Here is a 12,912-nt window from a genome sequence, read left to right as displayed (position 1 = left end):
TTGTCATTACCTAGCTAAAAATTGTTGCTATTTTTCATCTATTTTCCAATATTCTTGTTATTGTGTTATACTTGCCACAATATAATCACCGCACATGTTTTAAAGGAAGTGTAATTCTAATTCAGAAGTGCTGTAGAAGCCTCTTAACATGGTTTCAGATATTCCTTTGAGAATTGATCATTTATCCTTAATTCTATTTTCTGATGTTTTTATAAAAGTTTTAATGCTGACATAGAGATGAAGCTCAACATGCTAGAGAAAAATGCCTTAAAAAGTCTACATTTTTTTGTATTTTTTGTTATTAGAAAACAATTGTGTTGGGAACAATGATTTGATCTTGAATTATCAAATCCACAAAGTAATGACTATATTATAAAGGCTGAAATTATGTAAATCATAAGCTTCTTATGGTAAATAAATTATTGTCCTACTGGGTAAAGAAATATTTTCTCTTATACTAGTATACACAACATCTATTATACCAGTATATACAACTGAATACTTCTTCAAGATTCTAAAATTAAATATATATGTGATTTTTGAGCTCTTTAAGTGCATTTGTTACTGAAAGAACTATATTTTACTAGATATTTGGACCTAATCTTGTTTTTTGATTTAAACTTCCAAACGATTTAAATAATAATAATGCAAAGCTGAGAAAACACCCTTTTACATACAGAATATAATGTAAGGTTGGTCTATACTTACCAGTCTGAATGATCGCAGAACTGACAATCCGTCCACATGTGATAGAAAAAGCTCCACTAAACTTAAAGTCACAATAATGCTGTCAAAAATATTCCATCCTACTTGGAAATACTCATATGGATCCATGGCAATTAGTTTTAAAACCATTTCAGCTGCAAAGATCCCAGTAAAGACCTAAGCGAGAAATATGTTTTTTTTTTTTTAGTTTTATTAGAAGTTATGAAATCAACATAATGATGAGAATGATTATTTCTTTAGTAGCTACTTTGCTTAAGACAGTGTGCTAGATACTTTACAAATGTATGTTATTATCTCATCAGTCCTATAAACTAAGTATCATTATTCCTATAGCTCTAATACAAACATTGAAGGGTTAAAAAGCTCTAACTCTCCTGTCAGCAATCACTATGGTTAGGTAGCATTTTTAGAAGAGCATATTAAAATTCCAGATAAATAAAACCTTTGACGACTAAAACACTCACTCTTTGCAAAAACATTTACGTGGTCAACAAGTAATTCTGGAAGAAAATAAAACAGAAACATGGATACTGAGATTTTGAACCAGTATTTTTTTTCTGGTCTGACTACTCTCAGAGTAATAAAAAACATGTTGACTAACTCTAAAGATCTGTCAATAGAAGAGGGTAAAGTATTTAATTGACACGGTGGCAGCTAAAGCAAGACTTCCAAAGCTCTGACATAAAAGTACATCACAAAACATCATTAATTCATGACACTAGTATCAAAGGACTCACTTAAAAAGGAAACAGTGAAAGACTTCTTTATGAATCATTCAAGTACAATTTGACTCAAAGAAACAGACCAAAGAAATTTCAAAGGGTAATGGTTAGATATATTGACATGAGTCAATCTTAAAATAATGCAGCATCAAGAAAACCATCAGAGAGCACTCAGACTTGGGACTATGTTAATATTATAGATTAGACACGTGGTGAATTCTTTCTGAGTTCACAGTGATGCAGTCAACTCAGTGAGGAAGTATGATTTTCATGATCTGGATCTATACCAAATAGATAATCCTGTCTTTTTTCCAAAGAGGGATAGAAGAGAAGAATGCTAACTCAGCATATGGGGGTACAAACATTTTGACTAGGAATATTCGTAAACAAGTTGGGAGAGAAGACCAATTCAGAAATAAAGTCTTTGGCTTCAAAGATCAATTGGTTTAGGACCACAGCAAAAGTGAAATTATCTAATGTAAATATTGACAACGGCATCCACGATGATTCATGATTTATGTAGAGTAATAAACTGGGAATCTCCACTGCTGGCTTCATGCAGAGTTTCAGAAACTAGCATTTTTTGGTTGTTGTTTACCATAAGGCACTAGTGAAGCTAGAGTATGACCAGCACTGCACATTTAAGAGATTACTCTGGCATCAATTTTCCTAATTGGATCCTATATCTTCCTGAAACCTCCAGACCACCTTCTCGCCTGCCCTTGCATCTCCTGTGTCCATTTCAACCATTTAGGTTCCTCAATATTCTTGTTCTTAAGGCTTGTTTCGGCTGACTGATGGAAAGCACGATGAGGATAATGATGATGGTCGTAATAATAGGTTTCATTTGTTGAGTATTTACCACATGCCAGGCTAAGAAATTAAGTAGAAACTGTTTAATCCTCCCAACAGTGTGATAAATGAAGTATTACTACCATTATATTGTAAATAACTATTCTTCTCATTTTGTAAATGAGGTTTTATTATTCTATAAATGAGAAAATGGAAGATTATAGAGATTAACATATTGGTTCAGGCCACATAAGCAGTTAGAGGCAGAACTGGGATTCAACCCAGTGCTTTGGGGCTCTAAATTAGTCCCCAGATACTTCACTTATTACAGCAAAACAAAGCATCCATAGTTTTTCTGAAAATATGTGGCGTATGTACTCTCAAGGAAGTTGCAATGTAATCATGAAACGGGTAAGAAAGCATCAAATTTTCCAAGTATTGATCCCAAGAAACACACTGACAGAAAAAAACCAAACTATCAATTCCCAAGATGGTGACCATTATGAAAATATTGTTATTTATAGACCTCAACACTACTACAAAATTATTTTTAAATAGTACCTATCACCAGAAACTGAACTCTTTACAATGATTCATACTGTGAATTCTGGATAGGCATAATTGCCTAGCTGCGTATCTTTGTAACTTAAAAAAAAAAATGACTATCATGAAAATGAAAGAGATAACACAATATTAAGAGACTCACCAAATTTCCCACAGCAAGCACGTTTTTAAATTCATCAGTCATTGGGTGATGCTCCATAGCCATAAACAATGTGTTTAAAACTATGCAAATGGTAATAGCAAGATCTACAAAAGGATCCATTACAATAGAATACATAAGCTTTTTAAATTGTATCCAATATGGAGAGCAATTCCAGATCAGGAATGTGTGTGCAAATCTGTACCACCAAGGTGGACATTTCTGTCTAGACTCTTCAAGTTCTGGGAGAAAAAAACAGAGAACATGAAGTCAATCATTTGTATGTTTTATTGCTAAACAGATATAAATCAGCAGTACTCTAACACTGAAACAAGTCTTCTGGTTTGCTTGAAAATTTAATAATACTGTTTCCATGCAGTCATAGCATTATTACATAAAAATCTTATAGCATATGTTTGTTTACTAGATCAAGCGTAAGTAAGGGGAAAGCAGTGAAATTAAAAAGCAAATTAAAAGCAAATATGTGCATCTCTCAAAGAAACATGTACCTAATATGTGATGGTAAACAAGTATACCTATGTTTTCTTCAGGGAGAAATGTGTATTTTCCACAAATGTACATACTTTCCCCGTGCCCTTAATCCCATGACAACAATAAGACAATTCTACTTTATTCAGGAAAGGTTCTTACTAGTTCATAAGTGAAAACAATCCCAGAATCAGGAGACTAGAAACAACTTATGGAGTGAGTCATACAATATTAATAGATATTTCATACCATCAGTCCATTTACTTCTCAACGTAAATTTAGGAGGTGGATAAAAACTTTGTCTGGGCCCATTACAGGTGTGTGTGGGGGTGAGGTGACAGCCTTTGAACAAGTGGGAATTGGGGCATAGTGTGAGGGGAGAAGGGGGGAGTCAGCACATTTTAAAAGTTGTCACCCTTTGACTCTCTTCTCAATGCATCTGAGGATCTAACCACTATTGTTCACATTATATCCTCTAAACTGCGTTCTCTAATGCCTTTTCATCATAATCTTAACAGAGGTCATGCCATATATTACCACTTGACAATTTTATAAAATGTATTCAGAGACAGCAATTTATAGACATCTGGAAGTATGCATTAGTTCCTTACATATCAGAGAGATGATAAATTCAGAGAGACTAGGTAAAGTTCCTAAGTCTACAAAGTGAGAGAAACACACAGCCCTGGGTTAACCTAGCTTCTTCATGAATTACCATCAAGCTATTTATCTGAGAGGTCATGTCATCTAATGCCTGTCTTTAATCACAGATAACTTTATCTGTTTTTTTAAGCACATCAAGATGATTCTGTCAGTCTCCACTGCTTATTTTTACCATTGCTTATAACCATTTTATATTCATTGGATTCTTTCTAAGAACTTCATGTACTGACCAGAATTTACTGGAATTTTATTTAAAAATGTGATTGGTAAAGAGAATGTTTTGCCTACCTTCTACAGTGTTTGTCAATATACTTGCTCTACTCATTGCTCTTTGTCTGAGATTGGGATCATTCAACATATCTTCAGAAAGGAGATAAGAACTGGAACGTCTCTTCTTGTGTATTTGATTGGTTGTACCCTGAAAAAATATGATTAATTAAAGTTTAAAAATATAATTCTAATAAATTGCAAGTATAAAATGTTGCTTAGGTAGCTGTAATGAGTAATTAAAAGTAGAGACAAGATTGCTGGATTCAAATCATGGCTCTGCTACTTACTAGCTATGTACCATAGGAGGGTTACTTGACTTCTCTCTGCCTCAGTTTCATTTTTAGTACCGTGTTTCCCTGAAAATAAGACCAGGTCTTATATTAATTTTTGCTCCAAAAGACATATTAGGGCGTATTTTCAGGGGATGTCTTATTTTTTCATGTACAACAATCTACATTTATTCAAATACAGTCATGTCATCTTCTTCTGGAACAGCATCATTACGTACTAAATTCGACCGTCTTACTGACAATCTTAACTGGGATTTATTTTCGGCGTAAGTCTTATTTTCGGGGAAACATGATAAAATGGGGATATTCATAGTAGTTGCCTTACATTCTTGCTATGAGGATTAAAAGGATTAATACTTAGGAAATAAAAAATTAAATGAGCTGCTTTTATTGTTTTAATCAATATCGTCATCTCTCTATTTTCTGGTCTCCAATTCATTCAGGTAGTTTTACCATGTAAGAGTCTTATATGAAAACAGCTAAATAAGCATTCTAGTGGTATGTGTGTGTAAAGGGGTAGAATTTCAGTATTCTCTGATAAATTTCTTTAATCACTCTTTGTTGAGGTAACAGCATAATGGAGGTGACTATAATAATAGTTCTCATGGCCAAGGAAGAGTTGATCTGAGCATATGATGATCAATGACTCAATTTGAAAAGGACAATTAAGACTGATGGGAACTGTAGCCAAATGGAGAATGTAAGCTCCATCTAAAAGAGGTGACCACTGTTTAGTTCAGAGGATTGTTGCCATGCAGGAGTATGAGCTCAGTTTTACCACATAAACTCATTTGTACGTGAAATTACTTACTTTTAAATTTTGGCAATAATTCAAAGTTAAAACACTATGCAGGTTCAGTGCACGTCAACCACACACACACACACACAATCATGCTCACACACCCATATACATGCAAACAACTATACAACTCTACATTTATCTATCCATTTATATATCTCCTTGTGTGTTTTATGTATGTATGTGTATATATACACATTCCACTTATAAACCTATATATTCGTATGTGAGTTCTAGAATTGTAAACTTGCATAGTTGTTTAGATATAGTTATATATGTGTGTATATCAAAACACAGACACACAGCCATAAATATGTGCATGTATGTATGTATATATGTGCATGTTCACAGATATATACACACAAAAACACATCTACGGGTAGCTTTTTATAAAGAACTCTCTATAATCATATTTTCTCAGATAGCCTCTCTTTTCTGTCTTTCTAGAAGCAGAGACTTCTTTTACCCCAAGAAAAACAAGAATTTGTTTAATCAACAAATTCTTGTCTATGTAGACAAGTTTATATTGTCATGCAATTTTTTCATTCAAACTGTGCATTATGTCACATTATTATGTTTTTACATTTTGTATTGAATCTTAAAGTATCCACCAATTCCTCTAATTTTGTAGTTTTAATTTTAAGTTTATACGGATACTAATTTTTCTGTGATAAAAATAAAATTTTCAATGAAAACATTTTATTTAAAAATATGACAATCTCCAAATTTGATATAACTTATATAATCTTTTAAAGATAATACACATCATTGAAAAGAAAAACACAACAAAGATCTGATTCCAGAGAAATTTCACATGCTCGTTTGATAAGGAAAAATACCTTGACAGCAGGGCTGAAGCTATATCATGCAAGCATAGAGGCCACATGTTACCTAAAAGCACATGCATTCATTCAAACTGAAATATGTGTGTGGCCATGGTTTTGATGGAACTTTATTCTCACGTGAAATACTACATTGCCAGCAAATATTAATACATGAGTAAATAGCATGAGTTCAAAGCTTATTAGTTTAGTCAAAGACTTTGCTGATATCTAGTAATGCAGTGTAACAGTGAGTGGTCTAAAGTGGTAACCTGGAAACTCCAGAATCCAGAAAGATCTCACTTTCAAGTCTAATCAGACCCTTTTCTCTAAACACTCAATGACTCCAAAACTCTTGAAATTGTTGCTTTGGAATGGTTGCTTTCTGTTTTCATGTGTGTATGTTTGTATTCATGTGTATGTTTTGATATGTGTTTATTCATAGACTGTAGAGGATTTTTTTTTTTAAATGACAACAGTAAGTTTCATTTATGAATGGGGAAAATACAGCTATTCTAAATCACTTCCAAGTTAAGAAGCCTACCACACATTGGAGAGAGAGCAAAGTGTGGCAGTCAAGAGCACACGCTCTGAAACACAGGGTCGTCGTTTGAACTTCAGGACTACTGCTCATTAGTTTCATTTCTCTGTGCCTCAGTTTCCCCTTTGTAAAACAGGGATAATAATATATCACCTCATAGGACTATTGTAAATACTATGTTTGCTCTTATTATTACTGTTATTAACAACTCAAATAAGATCCCTTCCAATAAGGTATGTACTAAGTGGTGACTTGAAAAAGATAGCAGAAGGTTGCAAATAATCCAAATTTCCTTACAAAAAATAGGGTCTATTATCAACTAATAAGATCAGCATTATCACTGCATTTTTTTGGGCGGATACATGTCTTTTATAAATTATTTTCTAAAGGGATAATTTATAATCTTCAAGTTTAATATCAATAGATAAGTACCTTTTCCAAATATGTATCGAAGCATTATGTTGCACACCTGAAACTAATGTTATATATCAATTATACCTCGATTTTTAAAAATGGGGTTTTAACCATCGTTGAATTCTATGCCTACAGAACACAGAATACGAATTAAGTTAATGAGGTAAAGGTGTGTTTTACAGACAGACTATTGCAAACTGCAGCGCCATTCACAGGACCAGAGAAAGCCCCTCCAGCAGAAAGATTGACTAATGCAAGAATAAGGGCCGAGCCATGCCTGAGCTATTTAAAACGTCCTTACGCTGTCATCAGAAGTTGCCTTATCTATTATCACCTCTGGCAGAAGCTGTCCATTGGGGAGCATGAGGGCTGAGGGTCCATCAACCAGGGAGACCACACCATTGCAGTCCACGGCACTGTGCATCTTCCCGCTGACCAGCAGCCCTGGGGGGGACCTACTGTCCTGACTGACGTTACTGCTGCGCCGCTCCCGAGGTCTGTGGGGTACAAACAAGGAGCCCCTTCTGCTCTCAGTGTCTCCGAAAATGCTGTGCTCGTCATCGGCAAATTCAGTCTCAGATCCCAGGTCCCTTCCTCGACCTTTGAAACTAAAAAGACTTGTTCTGCTGCTGCGCCTTTGAGGAAATAAGGAGCCACGAATGCTGAGTGGTGACTGCAGAAAAAGAAAAGATGACATGTATCTGCTGAAGCACCTAAAAACCAAAGTGCGTTATTTGTTGCTGTACATTCCCTGCTCTTCTGGCCTGGAGCAACCTCTCCATTCTTTTTGTACCATTCTCTTTGCTATAAAGAATGTATCACTTAAAAATAATTCGGTATTGATGCTGGTTATTTAGATTTTCATGTGTAAACCCCAAAGTTCCCTGGATAAGTATTAAACTCCCTGTATTTATTTGGTATATCCTGTATGCTTTACATTCCATTGCTTGCAACTCCACCTCACATATTAAGAGCTCAGTTATGGTGTCTTAAGAAAGACCTTTTAATACTAGCGAGTTTACAAAGTCATAAAATATTAGAACTTAGAAAAGAAGTTGCCCAATACCAAAGAGGGGGAAAAGTCACATTTATGTGTATGACTCATGTCCAGGGTAATTTGTGTTCATAAACCAAACAGAACGAATATTCTTTGAAAGTATCTAATTCAATAAACACTCCCTCTGTAAAGGATAAAGTGGCAAGCATCGTGAGTAATGGAAAATGAGAATAACAAGGTCTTTGCCTTGAAACTAGTTTGGACTGCCCTTGTCATTTATCTTTTTATTGCTGTTGCACGTATTAAAATTCCGTCTCCCTAACTAAACTATGACATCTTTGAAGGCAAGGACTCTATCTTTTATTTCTATGCTTATCCAATAGGTTCTTACAGACTTAAGTATTTATTAGAAGCTAGGATTTTAAATGAAGACATAGATGAGAAAGATAGTAATTGTGAGCGGGGCACCAAATAGCTAATTGAGGGCAGTGGAGAGGATAAAGGGAAATTGGGGGGATGGCTGGCACCTGAGCTAATGAGTGAAGAATAGGAGGGACTACTATGCCAGGACGAAAACAAGAAAGAAAATTATCACACTAAGAGAAAACCATGTGTGCTAATTAACAAAAGCATGAGAGTACAGGACATGTAGGTAAGAGTGAAAAATTATGGCGGACTGAGTGTACATGAAGGTACAGAGGGGTGGGAAATGAGGCTAAAGCCATTCATGACATGGATAACTTGTGGGTCCTGTTCTCCAGTCAGCAGTTATTCACCACCTTTTTCTTTCTATTTTTTTTTTATTTGAGCAAAGGGACAGCTTTGATTTAGGAAAAAAAATGATTTGGAGGGGTTGAGAGATAGAAAATAGGGTTAAGGAGAACAGAAGCAATGGTTCATGATGGAGGTTTGTAGGTAGAGAGACCTGAAATACCGAGGTGTCATTGGCAAAAGAAAGAAAGGTTAGGAGAAATTCCACATAACCAGAAATAACAGACTATGGGTCTAGATGTTAGTATCTGATGCAGTTGGGAGCGGAGGCTGTCAAGGTGTCTCCAAATTTTCCAGCGTAGGTGAGTGGTATTCAGGTGATACATTACCAACAGTGGTGAAGAAATGAGAAAAAAACAAAACAAAACAAAACTAAGCTAAGGTTAGTTTTTAACCAACACAGCATTATAAAACAGACTAAATAAAAATGTAAAAGTTAATCTACAGTGTAAATAATGTCTTCATTTCTACAATGGTTGTCATGAATATTTTGTTTTGAAAATTTGTTTACTGGAGAAGATATGACAATTCCAAAACTATAAGCTCCTTACAAACTTAACTGGAAAACGACGTACGCCATGTTCTTTCCATAAATGGTCGGCCATCAATAGGTTTTTAGCTAAAAACATACCAGTGCACTCACTCACTCCCTTCTCCTGAGATCCTATCCCTCAGAAGAGAACATTTTGCTCTAGAATCCTACCTCTGGTGATACGAATTTGATGGTGTCAGTGTTACCTGATTAGGGGTAGACAATCTCTTTTCATGTGCTCGCCTGTGACCTCCAACACCAAGGTGGAAACTTTTTCTTCTGATACACTCATCTGATTCCGATTTGGACAATTTCTCATCATCTCCCTTTTCTTCGCCACTGGAGAGCTTCTTTTGATTCTTTTTCTTTCTTCTGTTTCTTCTTTCCTTAGCACTTTTAGAGCTTAGCTTGGATGTATCAGAAGAACTCTCCGAGACGCCCATAATTCGGCTTCTTCCCATACTTGTGTATTCAGCGGCTGCTATCGCTATTGCCTGTTGGACCCAAAGGTCACACATTCAGTGTGTCATTTCCAAAGTTCAGGATAACACAGCACCTCTCTATCATCAATGGAATTATGTGCACATAATCCTGTCCCTTACATGGGAAGTCATGTCACTCTCTTTATATTATGACCAGAGAGCTTACAAAGCATATATTTATTGCTTCTCCTGCATTGTAATGAAGCTCCATTGTGCTTTGGAATTCAACTATTGTATACTATTACTGTATTTATAGTAAAGCAATTTTAAATAGTATATGTGAAAATTTTACTAGGTAATTCTGAGACATAAAGCATAAACCATGTGATAAGAAAATTTGTTTATCTTGTTCACGTAATTAACTCAATATTATCAAAAGAATCAGGCACTCTATAGTTTAATGAAGAATAAGTTGTCTGAAAATTAAAATTATTACAAAATAATACAATTATTTGTAAAATTATTATAAAATAATTAAATAAAATTATTACAAAATAATATCTCATGAAAATGAAAGAGTCTTCTAGGGTTTCCCTAGGAAATTCCTAGGATAACCTAGTGCTACCTACCCCTTTATAAAAAAATTAAACAAACAATTCTTGTAAAATTTTGGAAAATAAAGATATTGTCAATAAAAAATTAAAATCACTCATACTCCTGTATCCCAGAAATACCTAGTATTAATATTTGTTCCAGTCTTTATATATATAATTTTGAAATTGTTTATATATTATACTCAATTTTGTATCCCCCTATTTAATACATCACTATATTAACATCTTTTCCTGCCATATTCTTAAAACACATAATTTTATGGCTGAATAATAACCCAAGTTACAAAAATATCATAATATATTTAACCATTTTCTAATTTTTGAAAATTTAAATGTTTTCTGATTTTTAATATTATGATACTGCATTGATCATCTTTCTAAATCAAAGTTTCTCTGCATTACAGGTTACTACCCTCTCCTCAATAGCTTAGATTCCTTGAATAGATTGAACTAGGTCAAACTATCAAACGAGTTTTAAGAGTCTTTCAGAATATTTGAAATTTTGGTTCTTAGTACAAATCTCAAACTTTTCCAGTGAAGTATCCTTGGGAGAGAAGATTAAGGAGATCCTCAAGAATTTGCTACTTAGCCTAAAGTGGCTACAACCTTAAGTATGATTTTTTTAATATCTCACATTTTATCCTTGAAACATTTTTTTAAAAAATGGATGCACATTTTAATTTCTAACCCATAGAGTATCTGTTAACTTTAATATTAAAATAAGTTTCCTAAACCTTTGTGGTACAATTGTTCTGGGGGAAATCCATCAGGTGTTGGGACTTTCCATAATGCCATACACACTGAGAAATGGTGGGTAACGGGTTCAGGAGAAACATCTTCGAACATTCTCTGTGTCAGAGTGAGTTGATTAGGGAGGAAGATGGAATGGGTCACATGTCAGTGCTAACTCCATCCAGAATTGGTTTCTTCGACCATTGGTCAAAGGTTCCATTTGATTCAATTGGTCAAGGACCATTGGTTTCCTCGACCATTCTTTGAGGATGTTTCTTCGACTCATACGAGAATGAGGATTCAGTTTATATGAAGGAATCCATTAAAGAAAATCACCCTGGGGAAGACCTAGCCTAGACCACAGGGGCCTCTGGTATTCCCCTTTGCACTTCTAGTTCTAGGAAGAATTTTAAACCAAATAACAATACCTCAGCTTCTTCTTGCTCTTTTTTAAGTCGATCTAACATCTGTTGAAACTCTAACTCTTTCTGCTTAGCTTCTTCAATGTTTGCCTGGTTCTGTTCTTCATAGGCCATCGCAACCACAGCCAGGATCAAGTTTATTAGATAAAAAGAGCCCAGGAAAATCACCACAACAAAGAAGATCATGTAGGTTTTCCCAGCAGCACGCAGTGTCTAGGAGAAAAATGGAAATCATCAATTTAATAATACAGTGTTTGTTTTTTTTCCTCCTGTAAATTCTTTCAACTTGAATGGTATATTAGGCATGGGTAAACTGGTTCTGTAAAATGTCATGTTATCAAAATATAAAGCGAGTAAAATCATATCTCCATGGAAAACAATCAGTATTAATACACATACTTTCTCAGTGAAAAGGCTATAGCAATCTATTAAACTTGTACTAAAATTAGATATTATTCTTGATTATTAGTAAGCATAGTAATCCGGAAAATTTTCCCTAGTCTGAAAATTACTGAAAAACTAGCTGATTTGCTCACTTGCAAAATACAGGACCAGATAATTTCTATAGTCTCTTATACTGATAAAATGTTATCTTTAACAACTAGTAATGATGATGTATTATGTACACACAAGAGAGATAATTTTATTGTATGAACTTATGCATTCATCTTATATATGTTTTTATTATCATTTACTAAATATTTAAAAATAAAGGATAAAAAATTCAAATGGTACAGATATTCGATGGGAAATGTGTCCCTTTCTCCTATCTCTGATGCCTACTTACTCATTTCCTTTTTCTATCAGTTACTATTGCTACTGATGTGTTCTGTTAGATGAATTCTTACTATGTAGTGTAATTGTTAGGTCAACAGGTATATTCATTTTAATTTTCATAGAAATTCCCACATTATTCTCTCTTGTAGTTCCCAGCAATGTGTGAGAACGTCTGCCTCCACATAGCTCAGTCAGATAGTATCTCTCTTTTGCTCTACTTTTTGATCTTTGTCACTCTGACAGGTAAAAAAAAAATTGTATGTAACTCTCACTTTAATTTGCAGTAAAGGTGAGTATCTTGTTGCATACTTAAAAAGTCATTTGTATTTTTTTCCTGTGAAGTATAATTTCTATATTCATTTATAATATTCTCAGAAATTAAATAAACATACAACAAGTCAAAAAGAGAATCTAT

General features: G+C 34.2%; 1 protein-coding gene across 4 annotated transcripts in view; it reads right to left on the bottom strand.

The window, feature by feature from the left end:
* Positions 1-12,912, bottom strand: part of SCN9A (sodium voltage-gated channel alpha subunit 9) — a 130,996-nt gene that overhangs the window by 46,403 nt on the left and 71,681 nt on the right. For 2 of the 4 annotated variants that reach the window (XM_033112803.1, XM_033112804.1), the window contains exons 10-15: positions 11,727-11,933; positions 9,737-10,024; positions 7,532-7,903; positions 4,384-4,513; positions 2,947-3,185; positions 709-882 (exon numbers count right to left, since the gene is read on the bottom strand). In XM_033112803.1, the coding sequence (XP_032968694.1) occupies positions 709-882; positions 2,947-3,185; positions 4,384-4,513; positions 7,532-7,903; positions 9,737-10,024; positions 11,727-11,933 (1,410 nt within the window). The remainder of the gene's footprint in view (positions 1-708; positions 883-2,946; positions 3,186-4,383; positions 4,514-7,531; positions 7,904-9,736; positions 10,025-11,726; positions 11,934-12,912) is intronic. The other 2 variants (XM_033112805.1, XM_033112806.1) reach the window with 1 other exon arrangement.

The sequence above is a fragment of the Rhinolophus ferrumequinum genome, chromosome 8 (assembly GCF_004115265.2).
Source record: "Rhinolophus ferrumequinum isolate MPI-CBG mRhiFer1 chromosome 8, mRhiFer1_v1.p, whole genome shotgun sequence".
Taxonomy (NCBI): Eukaryota; Metazoa; Chordata; class Mammalia; order Chiroptera; family Rhinolophidae; genus Rhinolophus; species Rhinolophus ferrumequinum.
Note: the sequence above shows the minus strand (reverse complement) of the source record. Positions and strands in the feature narration are given on the sequence as shown.